Source organism: Falco rusticolus, chromosome 3 (genome assembly GCF_015220075.1).
Source record: "Falco rusticolus isolate bFalRus1 chromosome 3, bFalRus1.pri, whole genome shotgun sequence".
NCBI lineage: Eukaryota > Metazoa > Chordata > Aves > Falconiformes > Falconidae > Falco > Falco rusticolus.
The window spans coordinates 93492821-93511844 of record NC_051189.1 but is presented as its reverse complement, the minus strand read 5'-3'; the positions used below and the strand labels follow the sequence as shown (position 1 = coordinate 93511844).

At 44.0% G+C, this 19024-nt stretch overlaps 1 protein-coding gene across 6 annotated transcripts in view; it reads right to left on the bottom strand.

The window, feature by feature from the left end:
* RREB1 (ras responsive element binding protein 1) overlaps positions 1-19024 on the bottom strand; it is a 135127-nt gene that overhangs the window by 46898 nt on the left and 69205 nt on the right. For all 6 annotated transcript variants that reach the window (XR_005103199.1, XM_037380394.1, XM_037380398.1 and 3 more), the window contains 2 exons: positions 4613-4757; positions 3329-3468 (listed from right to left, as the gene is read on the bottom strand). Coding sequence is in view for 5 of the 6 variants with exons in the window: in XM_037380394.1 (XP_037236291.1) it covers positions 3329-3468; positions 4613-4757 (285 nt within the window). In the remaining variant the exon portion in view is untranslated. The remainder of the gene's footprint in view (positions 1-3328; positions 3469-4612; positions 4758-19024) is intronic.

Here is a 19024-nt window from a genome sequence, read left to right as displayed (position 1 = left end):
ACAGCTAATGGGGACTGCAGGAACCTCGCTGGGACCAGCTCATGTCACTAATTAGGGTGCAGGTCCCAGGGCTTCAAAGGGACAGAGACTGACCAGGGGGGGTAATGCAATGAAGGAGATGCAGTACCACAGCCCATTGTCAGCTGGACAAAGGGCCCTATTATTGCTCCCAAGAGCAGGGCAGTTCTTACCGTAATTAGGAGACAAAGATGCACGATTTAGAATTTTACATAATCAAGAGATACTCTCCCACGCGGGAGCCCCTCTCACACAATCAGTGGATTAAGTATTGTTTATTCTGCTGCAAGTAAACAAAGAGGTGCTCCCCGCTTGAGGCTTTACATGAAAAAGCAGTACTGGGGAAGACAATGCGGGGTGTCTTTTCAGCTGACTTTGAACAGCTAACCCTGTGATTTAAAGTTGTTCATTTGACAGTATCTGGAAGGGTAATGGCCCACCCTGTAAATTAGCTGCTCACTTGCTGATCCGGGGGCTGCCAGACAGCCTTACCTTTTCTGCTGCTTAGCAGAGGGGGGCCAGAACAGACAGACTCAGACAGCTCTGGGGGCAACAGGCTGTATTTACACAACAGCACTACAATGGCAGGATTAAAGGACCACAAGGAAGCCAGGCAGAAGCTCCTGCCCACCCGGGCACTTTGCTACTGCAAGGGATGCATTCCTGAAAGGATGTTGGTACCACCATCAAGGCAATGCACACTGGTGTGCTGCTCCAGAGCCGATGGCTACAAATGTTTTTATGCCAACTACTGGTGGAGCAAAAGGGAGTCAGATGTTTGCCCTGTGGTTTACAAAGAAAGGCACAGCTAGGCAGATTGAGCATCACTTATTTTTGGTCACGACGAAACAGTCTGTGCTGGGCTACCTAGATAGCTTCAAACTGACTGCCAGACCCGGAGCATCTGGCTCAGATGCGCATCTGGTACCTGCCTTACAGAATTCCCGATCAAGTGACTCTGCTTCTACAATACTGGCAATAAGAAGAGACTGAGGGTGTTCTGCTCCCTACCCTTCACTCAAAACACAGCTGCTACGCTTTTTTGCTTGTTTGAACTTCAAGGAGAGTTCTTCCTCCTCGTCTTTACAATAAGGAAACACCAAGATTTGATGAGTCCTTCTAACATTTTGTAGTTTACTACCCCACTGCGAGCACACCCATACACACGTACCTCCTGCTCTGATACTCTAGCATAATACTGCCTTTTCTTCACCTCTTTCACTCAAATCACCCTTAAGACTCACCAAGAGGAATCACTTTAGCCACACGAACTCAGAGCTGAGAATGTCGTGCCACATTCAGTGTATCTTGTTGAATCCTATGAACAGTCTTGCAGAACCCTGGGAACCAGGGGATTACAGCCCCTGCCTGCCAAGGATTTTAACCTATTTCCTTTGGGATGAGAGAGTCTACCTCAACTGCAGCCCAGCCTGCTCTGCTTCCCAGAGGATTTTCTGTTAGATTGGGCCAAGCAGAGACAGTGTCATTTGATTGTCTAGACCAGGACAAAAGGTGTGTTTTAAACCAGATAGGCAGGGCAAGTTGCATTTGAATATGTTAGCTGACCAGGGAGAACCACACCTTCCTTGTTCTGTCCTATCTCCACTGTCTTAAATTACTAAAGCATTTGACAAAACCCCCTTACCATCTTCTAGACTAGTCCATGAAGACCAACATCCCAGCACCACCCTTAACTCATGCCCACAGAACCTGACAATTGTGGCTTTGATTTAGGGACACATTTTAGTCTTTGTTGCTCAACATCATCAAGGGTAGCAAAATCCATTTCAGAGGAATATTATCCAAAAGCAAGTCTCCTAATCCTAGAGAAAGAGTCGCAAGAGGAATAGCATGTTTGCACAGCCACTGTGTCTTTCTGGAGCAGACTGCAAAGCTGCCAAGCTAGAAGAGTTACCTATTCTGTTATCTTTTATACATCACTCACAGCAAGAGAATCCAGCTCTCCACTCAGGTCCATGGCATATAACTTTGCAAAGAGGTCATATCTTCACAGAAGCTTGAAAATGAGGCTAATGCCAGGATAAGCCTAGTATGACAGCTGCTTTCTCTAAAGCATATAAAGTGTATGGCAAAATTACCTCAGACTCCCTTTTGTGGGGGTTGCAGAGCTCTTACCAGAGAACAACTGTTTCAATTTTGCTCTACAATAAAAATTTACTTCATCTACTTCAGAAACTGCAAACTCCATTTAATTAACTACTATTTGCTGGACCAAGTTTAAGAAAGACCTTTCCAACTCGTTTCCCCAGTAATTACAGCACTTAGAACGCCTTTTAGAATAGTTTTACACCTATTTACCAAAGTTTTTTAATTAAAAAATTTGGAAAATTTAATAAAATTAATCATGTTTAATAGAATGGGGTGGCTCTGCTCCATGCCATTCTATTAAGAAACTATATTCAGGAGAGAGTGTTGACACTTAAAGATGCTGAATTCTGCACCCCTGCAAAAAGTTCATTAGAGTCCAATGTCCCACAATAAGCTTAAAACACTGACACACATCTGCAAATGGACAATCTCCTTTTCTAAAATAGCAGCCTTTCTACATGTATAAACTAGACTTGGAATAGCTCTTTTATATCTTCATGTATCTGGTTCTATGGTTTTTTTATGGTAAAAAAAACCAGGGAATAAAATACCAGTAGTCCCAGGGGCAATTACATGAATCAAAACAAAACACCCAAGCACCTTCCCAAACAATTTATAACTAATTTTTCCTTGTTAAGAGAAGCTGATTTAAGCCAAAATCTTCATCATTCCCCAACCTTAACACGCAGAAAAAACATAACATGTTTTATTCCAAGTCTGGAACCAGAAACTCATCTATCTTCACTCACTCTCATGACAGCCAACAAAGACTTTCTATCCAGCTGCTGCCTTTTCCCCAGTCAGAATAATCCCAGAGGTTGGTACCTGAATACTTTTATTAAGTTTTGCTTCAAGTTTTAAGCATCTTTTGTTTAACTTGTTAAAGTGTTGCAGTGTTGGCATTTTACAATTTTATTTAACAACAGCAATGGGTTCAGAGGGGAGGCAGGGATGCCTTAATTTCTTCTAAAAACATTCCCAGCCATTAACTGGCAAGATTTCCTGTATTTTCAAAAAATAACAAAATTAAGCCCTACAGCACCCTGGTAACACAAGATGAAGCAGAAACATTTAAAAACCTGTTCAAAATCACAAGGAGGGGCAGCTCACCGTGCAGGGGGCTGAAAGGCTCCTGCCCCTTCCCAAGCCAGCTCCCTTAGGCCATCTGGTGACCAGAAACACTCTCGGGACTATTTCTTACCTCAGCGAATTATCTGGATGTGTGTCCATGTGGGACTCCAGCCCATACTTGCAAAAAAAAGCTTTGCAACACACTGGACAATGATAAACTTCCTCCTCAGCCTTCTTATCCCCTTCACCGGAGTGACCATCCTCGACAACCTTCAGAGAGAGGGAAAAAACCTCACTAGACCAAATTTCAAGCCATAAACCAAACATGCAATCCATTCAAAGTCTTCCTCCTAAAAATGAAGTAGCGGGCTTCATCCATAACTTTGCTGCAGGCAACCAGAAATTACTCATTTCGGCAACAGAGAGAGGGTAAGCGACCGGGCCTCTGTGTGTGTGTGAGGACATGCACAACCAAAGAGGAGGCTCAGGAGAAGATAAAGTGTGCAGCTAAGTCACGGATAAATGAGAAACTGCAATTTGAACAACTTATAAACCCATATGTTTATATAACACTGAACTAGCATTCCTCCCCCTTCAGAAAGCCAGGCGAGCTGTCAGCTTAAATTATTTATGCTGCTGAGATACTGCCAACTGCTAACTCAAGTGGTCCAGGGAAAAGCAGCGAACTTCTGCATGTTTTCTATAGCCCTCCTCTGATTACAGGGAGAAAAGCATGCACACAACAAGGGATACTGTGCTAAATGGAACTGCTACTAGCTTGCCATTTAGAGATAGCAAGTGGAAAGGGTCGAATTAATTTTGGCAGCCACGACACATTTTGTACAAATGATTGAAATGCACTAAAATATTTCATAAAAAAAACCCTAATGGAAATGTCTAGCCTTCAAATAAATATTTTCTTGTTGCTCTTGCAACTCCAATAATGCAAAATTGTGCTACTGTGAAAGGGAAATGTACTGCAGATTTTTTTTTCCCCCTTTGGGTCAAGACAAAACCAGACCTAAGCTGTCACTGCTTTTGAAGCAAACACTGCTTTTTTGCAAGTTCAAATCACTATCCTGCAAGACTACTATGAATTAAATAGGAGGTAAAAAAAAAAAGTTCATCCTCTTGTCATCCAACATCAATTATCTCATATAAATCATAAGTAAACCCAAAAATCTGAACAATAAAGAATTGAGACAATTTAATTCTTTCAATCTCTGAAATTAGACATTCTTTTTAAATCTCAGACAACAGTGCTGGCTACACAGGACAAGCACGGCATCTTAAAATATATACAGGGCTGTAAAAAGACCAGATTTTAGTATTTCTGTTCTAACTGCATGAACTCAACAGCTGACATATTAGGAGGTAGCGAGGAATGTCTTTTGCTTTATGCTCCATAAAGAACCTTTTTTGCAGGTGTCCTCTCCTCTCTGTCCATCTCAACATCATGACTAAACTTCCGTTTCGAAGATAATCGCCTGCGCTTCAGCGGCGACGGGGGAGTTGTGCTTGCTGTGCTGTTCGGATCCTTCTCATGAATCTTCATGTGCCTGAGCAGGGGGGGGAAGAAGACACTGTCAGCAGGCAAATCGGGGTGGAAAGTCCATGTAAATTTTAACACCAACAGCACTTCTTAAAGGACACCGGCAGAGATCACATAAACCAGACTGAACTTTTAAAAAACAGCTAGGGCACAATCCAGCACCGGCCCTTGGTGGCACCCAGGACCATGCAGGGCTGCAGCAGAGAGCCCAGTAGCTCTCCCCCGTGCCCCAACCCACAGCATGGCACTTGCCCCGCTACCATCTAGCACCATGCGCACCATGGCTGCCCCTTATCATCCAAGAAGCCCTGCTTCTGCCTAATACTGCACCGTAACCTACATGCCTGGCCTCCCAGTCTTGTGATGGGCTAGTAACTAAAAGCCCACAGCTTTGCATCCACTTCTCTCAGTGCAAAAGAAGTGCCCCACCTTCAGCTGGTTCTCCTTTTACAGTTTGGACAACACCCCAGATGGATCTGCATACGCCAATGTCACAGCAACACTTCTAAAATACATGTTTCCTTCTCATCCTTAGCACACTGGTGCACCCCAATATTGAATTCCACCTGCAACACTGAAGTCAAGATACACCTGGTCACACCATTATGCTACAGCAGGTATGGCTTGCAAAACTGTATTGCCACAGCATGATCACAAACCTGCTTCTCCAGGAAAACAACTATTCCTTGTCACAAAGACACTGAAAAGGGGAGAGGGACAAAATGGCTCAGGAAGCAATCTCATGAGTATCTGTAGACCTGACCTGCTTGCCTCTTGGTTTTCCATATTTGCAACCCGAGGAAGACACCGTCACCTAGTTCCCTTCAGTCACATGAAAGGTATTGCTCCTGTGATTCTTTTTTGAGTACTCACAAGCTCAAATTGTAGTATTTCCTTTTTAATGTAGGGCCTTTAGCCTTACTTCAAATTTATAGTGCTTTTGAGAAAAAAAAAAATCAAACTTCTGCTCCTTCATGCAACAGAAATTTTTGCTTCTAATTGCTAGAAATGGGAGCACAGGAGAGAGTTGCTCTTTGTCCCTAGGACTGACTTCAAAGCAGCATGAGGGAGACAATGTCAATGGCATTTGGGCACATCCTTCAGAAGTCACACCCACAACTCGGCTCAGGACCGTGTCATTTAACTTGACTGTGCACTATCATGTTCAAACATGAGAGAATGTTGTAACCTAGACAAGTCTCATATGTCCTCATAACCGCTTGGGTGTTATGACATAAAATCCGTTTTAGTTTTGGATGCCAAGGGCATGATTCTTTAAGATAACACACTGGACCAAACTGACCCACGGGCAGATGGCTGGAGCTGCTGGAAGGACTGTCCCCCTCACACAATGCTTTTTTTAATGTTTCCTTTCACAAACTCTCAACCTTTTCTTTGGGTTTGTTTTTTTTTTTTTTTTTAAAAAAAGGCATCTAAATTACCATCTCAAACTACAGCCAGGCTTCTGAGGGTGTTATGCAGGAACAGCCTCAAGCCAGAAACACGACACGTACCAGAACCACTGCAAGATCAAAATGGCTGTTCAGCTACTGCCTGCTTTCGACACTTGGCAAGGCTGGGGCTGCTCAGAGGACCAGGTCCACACGAGGAAGAACATGGCCTTCCCCAGACCCCCCAGGAACCCTCAGTGGTCACACAAATGGCGGAAAGACACTGGTGACACCTGTCAGTCACACTGTGGGAGGTTCAAGCAGGAGAGAGCACCTGTGTGCAGATGCGCCCAGCAGGTCAGGCACAGTATCACGGAAATGCTGCTGAATTTGTCTCACCTCTTTCCCGGCTGAGCAGAAGGAAGGCTGAAGGTCTGAGGGTTTGGCTCTCTCCAGGCTCGACAGCACCCGGGGAGAACCTGGAGCACTGACGTAGCCTTGGAGTGCAGTGCACTGCCCTGCCTCAGCCCTCTGCTACTGCCACCACAGGCACCACTGGTAACCGATTTATCTGCATGAATCCGGTGCTATCTGGCCTCACAAAACCTGCAAGAAAGGCATCTGCAGGTACTGTACTGCCTCGTTTTATTTAGGTTTTTTTTCTTTCCCTGTGGCACTGATTTAACTCCTCATGCTAGCTAGAGCTTCCTACAAGTGAGACATAAACAGCGTGAGGAGCAGTTGTCTGTATGCACACAAGGATAAGGGAGAAGAAACCAGGTACTTCCTCAAAGGGTTTCTGTCAGCAATAGCTGAAGGTAAAACTCAAAAAGCAACTGGGAACAACAAAACATAGTATTCAATTGCACTGGCAAAGCACAACCTGGAAGGTGGTTTGTTGGTTGCCCGCCCCCCCCTTTTCTTTTTTGGTAAAAACTACTTTCCAGTTTTGATGAGCTCTTGAAAGCATGACAGAGGCTTTTGCATGTGCCTGTCTGTTCCTCCACCCCAGACACACACACAGACTGCACGCTTAACCTTCTGGCAGCTCGGTTGATGCTTAGCTAGTATTACTTGGCCAGTTACTTTTCAGATAGCTAGAAAGGAAAAGCAGTCAAGCTAAATCATATTCACCCAGAAAACAAACAAACATCAAAAAAAATCTGCTACGCATTAAGCGTGGGACTTTTTGTTCCTATTTTCTTTTACAGTCTCTTTTCTGCCAGTAGCAAGTATGCAGAACTCCTGTTTAGTAGCTACCTATGCAAAACAGCTTCCTTAGGGCTAAGTTCTTTCCTCCTGCTCTTTGCCCACCTGTTGAACTCTTGTCTGTTTTGATGGAGCTGCTCCTACCTGAGAGGGGTGCGACTGCACGTCCACAATGTACCAACAGGAGAAACTGAGACCTCCAGGTCAGTGCCCATCCAGCCTGGCACCTCTCCCTGGCATGACCTAATGCATGCAAACACACTGGCTCCTGCAAGTCCCAAAAGCAGTCCAGCCGTGTTTGCAATATAACACATGCTAATTAGGCAGGGCTTGCTAACGTGGGTGCAGCACCACAGTGATGGGGCTTTGCTACATCTGGTGTCAAAGTCACTGGCTGCCTGCAGTTGCAGTTCTCCTTCCTGCAATGTGCATGGTTATGCCATGCCCTAAAAATGAGAGCTGAATCCATACCCACAGCAAGGAATGTGGTAATCCCTTCATGTGTTAGCTTTGCATATTTGAAAGGAAGCAACCCGAGCTATTGAGCTATAAACAGGAAGACACCCTAACTGCACCTTTGACTTCTACTGTGTAGGTCAAATATCACAGCCGCCGTGATAGCTCTCTGCATGCGATCATTAAGGAAAAAAGAAAAATCCGAAACCAAAGCAGCAGGTTCCAGAGTTCTCAAGGAGAGTCCCAACCTGTCCACGTTACAGCCAGCAGGTTTGTTCCTTTGGCAGGTTAAGCAAGTTTCACTACATCATGTCAAGGGTGGAGAGGAAAAAGATTACTAGAGCTACAGCCCAAGATAAGCGGGAAGATAAAGTCGAGCAGTACAAAGGATAGACACGATCTTCATCTCCCTCTTTTACTTTGCAACGTGGATGTCATTCTGCCTCGAGAAAACATTTATCACCCAGCTTGGGTTGAACTGCAACAGATGCCAAGTCACATCCACACATCCACATCCACAACCTTACTTCTAAAGTTAAACACTCCCTTCACCAAGGTTTCTCTTACTTTAAAAAAAATTCTAACTATAACTGGCGGGGGGGGGGAGCAGGGGGCAGGCAGTATTTGTGTTGCCTTATCCTTCTTTAGAAGAGTTTGCCTTGATTAGATCTCACATGTAATGCTGAAAATGCTCGACCTCACTGTTTAGCCTGCCAAGATACAAGGAGAACAGGAACAAAGCTGTGCTTAGAAGTTATTTTCCCATTGTGACTATAACAACATTTTTGGCCTGACAACACTGGCATACTTTGAATATGAAAGCCAGGCTTGTAAGTCAGCCTGGCTTTCAGCATCTTGCAATGATAAAGAAAAATGATATGACATCCGTCAGTTCCAAAAAAATAAAGATAAACGCTCAACACTTTAAGTGAGAATGTAGTGCAAAAAAAGAAGGGCAAAATAAGAACATGCACAGAAATGCTCACACTCAGCCACAGATGCAAGTTACAGTAACATGTGCCAGCAGCTCTGAAGAGACCACTACTGCAGTTCAGAAGAGAGCCAGAGCCACAGCAGATGAAACTTGGCTTTTTCTTCTAATTTAGATCAATGGAATATTGTGGCTCTGAGCCATCCTACAGAGCACCACAACAACTGCAGACAAGTTCAGGAAGGTACAGAGCCCTGAAACCTGCACTTCATATAGTGGTTATTAAGTCTCCCCAGCACGCATACAAGTACACATACACTTGGCCAGTACTGTGGGTGGAACACTAAAATGTAACCATGATACACAGAATGAAAAGAAGGAGATAAGTTTGAGCTTAATATTAGGGAGGACTCCCTTGCACTAACTGCTAGCTAGCCTTGATTAACCTCTCAAAGTGGTGGAACTCTAAAATGAGACCAGACAGAGCCAGAAGAATTTCCAAAGAATAATCCCAAAATGGAAAGAGGAAATTAAGTCTCTTCCAAACAATGTCTGATCCACCTCTGAACTAAACTCTTTAATGCTGAAGAACTGCTATGCAAAAAGAAAGCGCAGGTAACTTGCTACACACTGCCTTTCTCAGCACAGCTGTATGTGAAAAAACTCTCCTCCTAATCTCTTCCCTCCCCCTCACACAAGGAATTTCACAGGTGAGCCAAGAGGATCCAACTGTGCTACGACTGTGTGCCAGTCAGCCCTCCTGACAAAATCACATTTTTCAAGTGCTTGACTGCCTTTCATTCCATCCTTCCCGTGAGAATCACCTTCCGCTCCCCCCTCTTCTGCCACCACTTTCCTCTCCCCTCTAATGGTCACGTGAACAGGATGACTAAGATGAAACCGCCAAGAATTACCCCAGCTTCTTTCCTTTTTTTAGATTTTTTTAAAATTATTTTTTAGAACAAATGGGCAGAAAATTTTCAGCCCCGCACTGTAACTCAGAGTGTGATTTCAGAAGGGTGACTATTGCACCAAAACAGTAGCAAGTGAATACTTTGCTACTTTACATTGAAGAAGACACTTTTGTAATAATAAACAAATGCAGAACTCAAGTGCCTTACTCCTTTTTCTCCCCATGGATGGTGTTGGATCGTTGCCACAGGGAGGTTACTCATGGGGGGGGGGGGGGGGGGAACAGCATGTGTCCTACTGAAGTGACATGCAGCTCCTGCTGGTCACATCCCAGTCTTTACTGCATCTCCAAAAAGGGCTGCTGTATTTTCTTAATGCCAAGGGGATTTGCATGATGATCATATAAGCTTTCTGGAGGTCTTGAAACAGGGCAGCATACAGTTTCAATGCCAAACCCAGAATGTGGGCAGGTTTTGACTGGCTGGCTCAAGGCTAGAACGAGGAGTCAAAGCATCCTGAAAGAGGCAACTGCAAGACGCAGCTGCTCCCAGCTCCAGGTCCCACTGAATTACGAACAAAACCCGGAGCTCCTGCTTTGCATGCAGATAACCTGATCAGCGCCACTTTGGCTCTCGGAGAGGAAGCATCCCTCAGCGTGCGTGGGAACCCCTCACCTCTTAACTCTGGAGAGCAAAAACCACACCATAGCTGCACCTCAGATTTCCACAGCTGCTGCTGTGCTCCGCATCCCTAAGAGAAAGGGCTTGCCAGGCTCAGAAGCCCAGGAAAAAGGAAGGTGTGGAACAAAAGGGTGTATCTTGCAACCTCTGAGCAGGGTCCAGGGTTAAGCCTCTCCCTTGTAACTAAGGCAGCACAAGCCTTGCTGGCTTTCAGTCAAGAGAGGTTTATGCCAGGTAGGTCTGATTAGAAGGAGCAGCATGTCCAGAGGGGGAGCAGCAAGCAATTTCACTGAGGCCTGGTTGGGAAAGTCCCAGCACCTAAATCAAGATTAATTCTTGAGCATAGGATCCAGTGCATGTATAAACACCCTCCTCCTCCCTCACGTCTCCATGCCTGTGGAAACGCAGTGGGGAGGCCAATGAATCCAGGCATTATCAGTCCAGAGAGATCATCTGACAGCATCAAGTTCAGGTTCTGGCTTCATATCCCACATATTATTCTAAGTTTCTCTGCTTTACCACTAGATGTACCCTACACTCTACTGTATTGCACATGGCTGTTCCTCATCTCCCTCATGACTGCTGAGCAGTTTGATATCAAAATCAAGGGGATAATCCTTATACATCTGATGCTTATTTAAAGACAACAGAGCCACACATCCAACCATTCAGAGACTAAGAATAAAAATCAGTGCTTTCCATCCTTCACCTTATTTAATATATACTTTTTCTTCCCCCCTCCAACATAAAGAGATACTCAACAAGTTAGTCTGGGAAGGACTGAGCTGGTCAGATGCTGTAAATACAATTTAGCTGATACAATTGCTTTACTACTTACACTGTTTTCTTCCCTGAGATCTTTCACTTTCATTGCTACCTGCAAATAACAGTAAATAATCTCCAAAGAATAAAAAAACCTGCCATGTTTTCAGTAATTTACAGCAAAGAAAAAGCCTGTCTATCATTCAGAACATGACCAAACTTTTTTTTTTCTTTTTTTTTTTTTAATAGTCTGGTTTGTCTAAGCTTTAACTTCATGCCACCACATCAGAACTGACAAGAGTGCAGGAGGCATCCAAGACAGGTTGAAATTTGGACCACGATGCTTTTCAGGCCCCACAGAATGAAAAGTGGCTCACAGAGTAAGAGAAGACAGCCTCCAAAATTACACTGATAACATCTTTTTCTAGAGATTCGTATGTCACTTCATCTTCGTCACAGTGTTTGTTTCATTCTGCTTAATGAATGTTACTTCAGCCCAAACTGTCTAGAAATGTAAGAAACATAGAAAAGTACAGGGAACTCCTAAGCTTCTGATATTGGACATGCACGGGAAGCAGATCCCAAACCAACAGAAAGTGAAGCAGCAGCATTTTTAGGAGCAACCATTTAACGTACTGCTGCTAACCCCCTCCTTAAAGAGTCTCGTGAATGTGACTGGAACTTAAGTCAAAAGTGCAGTAATGTTATACCTTTGGGTTAAAGAGTTTAGTCCGTTGTTTGTTTGTTAAAACATGCAGAGAATCTGTATTGACAATGTATTTCCAGTGCTAATTACCAACATCACCCACTTAAGAAAGCAATCCACTGAGCCCTTGCCAGCTGTAATCACAGGAACCAGAAAGATCCTGGTAATTTTGCAAATCAGACATGGTCTGTACTTGGACAAGTTTCTGTTCGTCTTCTCTTCTTGGCTTGTCTGCTATTTGTATCCTCAAAAATACCCAAAAAATGACCCAAAAAGCCCTCAGACACACATGCACACTTCACAGCAAGTCAAGAGATGTTCGAATACCAAACCCCCAACCATTTGGGAAACACCCTCTTACAACTGCGGAGCAATCTCAAAACAAATTTCAAGTACCACCAAATACTCCAGTGGCAACCAGCGTTGAACACTAGCACAGGATAAGCACAATGAAGCTGAACAGCAAGAAATCTCCATGGCTATGCTAGTAAGAAAGCCCTTGCAATGCATGCAGTGAAAGAGCAGGGTGGGGTGAACGGGTCCCAGGAAGGATCAGATCGGGAAGCACCGACTCACTTTAGCCACACGTCTGTAATCTGGCACAGCAGAGATCCCCCAGTTAGCGCTCCCCACGGCACCCAGGCACCACAATCCTGCCGGTGCAGCAGCACAGCTCATTATCCTTACAGAGGCCCCAGCGCTTATTAGCTCTGTCTATCAGGGCTAACATGGCCCTGGCAAGCCTCCCACATAGCAGCATGCAGTGGCCTATGGGTGTAGCAGCCCCCTTGGCATCTCCCCGGGAATTGCTGCAGCCCAAGGTGCCACACAGATGGGCCAAGCACCCCCCAAGCATCCCCCCAAGTTCAGTGTGGGCTGCCACACTGTCTACCTCCCCGTCCAATAAGGTTCTCCCAGCAAAGCAAAAATAGCCTTACAGCAGGGCGGCATACAGCATCATTACAATGACATAAGCATTATTATTTAGATCCACCAAGACTAGCTGGGTGCACTAAGGCTGCAAAAGCCACCTGTAATTACGTTCACATGACAGATTCAGATCAGAAATCATTTTTCAGTGCTACCAGGACAGTCTGCAAAGTTAACCAGTGCCACGCAGCTGCCAATACGTGATACCCAAGGATACACAATACACACACCTGCACACAAAGTATTTTGTATTTTTATCCTAGAGTAAAATTCTGCTTTGCTGTGAATAAAGGCAAGTTGTAAGCATGACTGAGAGGAAAGATACTGATCTACAAATCCAAAGAGACAGGGGGTATCACTTCTGAATAATTATGCTGTATTCACATTTAAGCAACTACTTGCTACGCAGAAACAGCAAGTTCTAACAGGCTGAGATTGATACAACTGCGTTCCCAGCCTGGCTCAAAGTTACTCCTGTTCCCTACCAGCAGTGTTGTCAGAACACCTCAAAGAAAAAAGGGAGACAAATATTTGCCTGATGATGCTGTGACAGGGAAGTGATTCAAACCGTCCCTCTGAAGCAAAGCTTCCCAAAGGATAGCAAAAGAAAGCATTAATTTGCAGTTCGCATCAACCCTTGCATAAGGGAGGGCAAAAGAGGAGGGAAATGCAGTCTGAGCTTCCCAATATCACTTCACCAAACTGTCTGCCCACAGTCCACATTAAATACCAAGCAAACTAAATTAACAATGCCAAATACTGCAAGGAGACTTTCAAACCCTAAGAAACTCTTTCATAAGGGACAGTATTAAACTAGATTCTTCTGAGGCCCCTATACTTCCTTAAGCTTGGAGACAAGAGTTTATTCACAAGAATAAAATTAAGCAGGAATAAGATTTTTAAAAGTGTACCAAAAACCTGGCCTGGGACATTCTGAACTGCTGTTTTCTTTCTTCTTTTTGGAAATTTGTGGTTTTCAGGCACAGCCTTCAGTTATCACAGTATATAATCTTAGTCAATTACCTCTTTGCTGATTTTCCAAGAAGCTTCATGTTTAAAGAAAATAAGTATTATTAGATGGTAAGGACACTGAAAGCAGTTTTAAATTTTAGCATCAGGGAAAAAAGGAGGCGGGTAAGAGAGAGAGAAAATTAAAGGATGTCAGAAGGGGGAAAAGTTTTATCCTTAAGAGCAAACACAGCTGAAGAAGTCCTAGGTATGTCCTGCCTCCCTCCAAAAAAACCTGCACCCCTTTACCAAGCAAGCATAAACCCCAGCTACTTCCCAGAACCAGGCAAAGCCCTCATCCAGTTGCTTCCCCCTCACGCTCCACTGTTGAGCAATCCTGATGGCACACAACACAGAACAACTTGCTGCGTCACACAGCTCAAGGAGGAAAAAATAGATGGCCCCAGCAATGCTGGGGACACTGCGCAGATGGGATCCGAATGCCTCCCCCTGGCACACACCCATGCAAGGAAGGTGCGCTAGAGAAGAGAAGCACATCTTCATTATGGCAGGGTCTCCACATCACCCCGCTATCAGCAGTCACCAAGTAACTCCAGGGGCAAGGAAGTAAGAGGTTATCACTGCACACACACAAGTTGTGCAAACTTTTCCCAGTGGTGCGGACGGCATCCTAGCAAAAGAGGTTTCACGTGCTCAGCCCATTTCCTCTCCTGTTCCTGAACATGTGGTCCTCCTTCCTCACCAGCAGTGACCTCACAGCATTCCCCCGCCAAGCAGAGAAGCACTAGAAAAAGGCTTCATGTCTTGTTACATGTCTCTAGTCAGGCATAGTAGCTGGAAACAGAAATGCCAGCATGACTTGTGCTGCAAGGAGTTTGGGAACTTTCATCCTCACAGTGAAATTAATTTTGGTGCAGTCCATGAGCAATATGGATTGCCTTACTCTCTTTACCCTCAGTTTGAAACTGTCAAGATAGATGACACATGGAGGTGGCTTGATGTCAAAAATGAGCTGCAGAGAACCTGTACACTTCCTCTGTCTTAAGAGATCTTTCCACATGAAGTGCTGGAGAGCTGACTGAGGGTATAACCAAAAAAATGGAGAGTGTTTAGAAAACCTCATCTAACCAAGCAGCCTGAAGAACTCAGCATACCTACAGGTGACCTCAAGAAACAGAAAGCAGTATTTGCGTATTGCGTGATATTTACCAGTTGTACAATAGCACTAGTACTTTATAGACCATGTCTTTGCCTAAGCTGTGTGCCTCATGCAGGTGAGCATCATGGCTCAAAAATCTGAGTGAAAGGCCCTGGCTAAGCCCAAATGCCAAGATTCCCCTCACCATTTCTTTCTTTTCTTTTTTTTTTTTCTTTTTTTTTTTTTTTCAGCTAGAGAAGTTTCCCTAAATGACCAATCTACTGTTAACACATAGCCTATTTTTAAAAGTGGGGGGGAGAAAAGAAAGAGGAAAAAAAACCTGCTGACCCTGAGAGGGGGCACATTCTGCAGTTTGCTGGTTCCAGCATGCTGAACTAGAACAGGTTGAGCAGGTTAGATACTGGGGGGAGAAAAGGTAAAGCTGGAAGACATACATTAAAGGTGGAATGACAGCAACCACAAATGCAGTTTGAGATAGACTTTTTCCTCATTCTCATCGGCACTTGGCCCAGGAATCTTTCCAGACAACACGAGGAACAGAGTGAACACACACTCATTAGAGAAGCGATGCAAGTATTTCTGATGCGCACGCACAACTGGCTGAGCAAAGATTACCTTAACATACAAACTCTCCCAGCAAACTTTCTCACCACCAGCATTTTCTACACAGAATCACCCAACCGAAGTACAAGCTAGAAGACAAACCACGAACTGAAATGCCAACAAAACAACACGTTACTCGTTAACCTTGAAAGCTAAGGTCTCTGCAAGAATCGTGTTAATGTCAGGATTATGGCAAAGAACTAAAAGCACCGCAACACCTTGCAAAGATCGCCTGGATTTTCTAGTGCTTGCTAAGTTAAGGCTTGTATTTATTTTGTAACCCTTCAAGGTGAGAAGGGGAAGTAACATCCCTGAGAATACTACACCTTCAGAGGAGGTGATGTTCCTGAAAGGGTACTTATGTGGAAAGATCAAGGTCTTGTGCTGCCATGTGCTTTGCAAATAGAATCTAATCTGTCAAGTGGCTTGTGCGTATTTGAACTGTGACATGGGTAACAAAGCAGCACTAAGCTACGCTCAATACGCTCTGTTATACGGAGATTTATGTTATTGCCCATGAGGAGGGTGGTATTACTTTGCTATGTCAGACCACCTTCCCTTTGGCACAAGCCGCACCAGAAACTTAAACTTACTGAGAGCAGCATGTCCCCTTTTTTGGCCTGCAGAAAACCAAAACATAAAAATCCAGAACCTTACAACGCACAAGATCAGACAAGCTATTACTTAAAGGCAAACCACACAAAATCTACGACTGAAAAGCACACTGAAGTCTTTCTTATGTTAAGGTACTGAAGAGCTCTGGAGATGCAAGTATAATGTTCTTCATTGTGTACGCTTGGGTTCTCAAGAACAATGGGGCTAATTAAGGTCTGCGTATAAATCTTAACTCTGCACTTCCTTGCTTCGCTTGATTCTAATCAGATCTCAGCATTCATGTTTTTGTGTTAACTTCCTTTGCTGTTCTTTAATGATAACTGAAGGGGGATACTGTCCAAGGCTACAGGCATCATGTAACGCAGCTGAAATCAGGGCATCTCCTTTTGGCTCTGATGGCTCACAGAGGTACAGTGGCACAAGAACTCCTTCAGAGCCTCTTACTGCTGAAGATATCTGTGGAGGGGGTTTTGGAGCACACTCTTTATGTGTCACATGAATTAAATAAAACTTCATATAAAGTCTTTACAAAAGATGACCAATCTACTCCGAAACAGTGAGACAGACAAAAGTTTCTGCCTGGGACCATGGAAAAATACTGTAGTCTTCCAATTCTCATCAAAGACACAGAGAAACAAGTCTCTTAGTACTACACTATTGTTGAAAAAGCCTGACCTTTTCTTCTTCAAAACACGGGGACCACAGCACAATACCAAACATTTACTGGATATATCTGCCGACATGAGAGAGACCAAAAAAACCTTCCCTCCACCTGTTTCCCCATCCTTATTTACAAAATGTATTAGCAAAAATGTAAGAAACATTTTCAATTGCAATTAAAACCAAAACCGTTATCACATCTCACCTGTCTCCTACAACTAAAGTCATCAATTACTGGAAGCAGAAATTAGTCCTTTAAGTTTGCTATCCCTGTTCAAGAACTGGGGCACTGGCATTTGCTGAAGCACTGGCATTTCACTGGCATGCTGACGGTGGTTAAATCATGCCCCATGTGTAAGGAATGGATTTGAAAGCCTGTAACACAGCCTGCTTCTTCATATTTAAGAGCACTGCCTACCAATTACGACACTGACATAATAGCTCCTTAGGAGATAACCGAAGAGACATTTCTATTGTGTAAGACAATAAGAGAGGGCCTTTTCACAGGCATGAAGTGTCAATCACTTCCAGCGTGGCGAGTTCCTTGGCCATTTGTTTTTAGCTTCAAGACCCTTGTATGTTCATTTTTTCAAAGCTACCCAACGTTTAACACCAAATTTCCACTTGGCCATCTTTTCAAACCACCAGAAATCCAAACATGTTGTAATAAGGCAGTTCCTCTACTCTTCTGGAAAAAAACCCCTCATCACCACATTTGGCTATGCTCTGCCTCCAAAACCTCCCATCTTAAGCCAATACCAAACTGCACGTGCTAGACTGCAGAGATCCTATTTGTACTTAAGAGGCTGGGCATTGTTACTGCACTGCACCCTACAAAGCACACACAACGCACTGGAAGCAGGCCAATGCCATAAATAACACAGAAGCAATTCACAGGTGGAATGCAGGGAGAGGATGGATCCAGCCAGATCTTGAGGACATGTGCCTGCTGGGGATTTGCAAAAGTCACAGGTAACCTGTATGCATGCCTGCCCATGAAACACAGACCCATGTTAAAGACAGCGGGGAAATCATTGAAGTGACGCACTTCAACCCCTATGCCTTTATCAGGATCCAACGCTCATCTTCCATCCAGTACATTGCAATCTTCTAGAAGCTTATACTCTTCATTTGTCAAAGAAGGCCAGTTAAAACATCAAAATTTACAGATTACCCTCCAGCATGTGCATTTTCTGTCTTTCTCAAAAAACTCACTCAGCAACCTATACACACATAGTATTGTTTAAAAAAAGACTTAATTTGAACATCAGAATGGTACCATATCTTGATAACAAAACCAGCTGTTTGTCTCTCAATAGCACATTGAAAAGAGAAGTTTAGGAAAATTATCTAGCACTGAAAATAAGATTGCAAATGAAAGTGCCTTCTTAATTAAAAGAAGAAATACCTTCTTTGATAGGACCCTTTTTAAGCATGCTTCAAAGCATAGCTTCTGTGATCCAGATCTTCCAATCTGAGTTTCAAAGACTTCTGCATGTGGCTGTTGCATGTGGTGTTTTGCATGTGCCAAAAAAAAAAAAAATATATCCCCCAAACTTTGAGACCTGTTCCTGAGATGGTCCATAAATAGCCTACAAGTACCTAAGCAGAATGTAAATAAAAAGCCATTATGAAAAATTTTGCTACGTATGGGGTAAGGGATGGAACAAGAGAAAGTAGATACCCATGACATTTTGGTTTCATGTGAAACACTTCAGCTAGTTTGCATTACCGCACTTATATGGACAGCCTGGTGAACCCCAGCCGTGGACACAGCAGCTTCATTTACTAAACTGGGGAAGCTGTGGCTGAAGTACATATATTATTCCTTTACTCTTTTCAGACTTGCCACAGAGCCTTTAATAGCTACCCACTGGAAACTGGCAAGAAGGTCATTTCTCACCTCCCTCCTGGCATTTGTATCCTATTAACATTTTCAAGTTGCATGGAGAGCATATCTTTGGCAGGGAGGAAAATGTGATTTTAAAGTGATAGGCACAGACCATCCCAGTCACAGAAATAGAAAAGGAGCTGCTAGCAAAGTCTCCTACCCTCAAAGGAAACCCTTTTGGAGTAAGTGGAGGCATCACCCTTCCCCTTGAAGCCTGATGCACATTCTACTGGAATGCAACACAGCAAGCCAAGCAAAGTCTTTTCTCTACCTCTGGGTCCCTTGCTAACACTTACAAACCACCACCACCACTAAAACCTGCAGTGGTAGCCTAAATTCTCTGCATTTTGGGGAGATGCAGTGGTAGAGATGGAGTGAGAGGCTCGTGACCTCCTGTTTG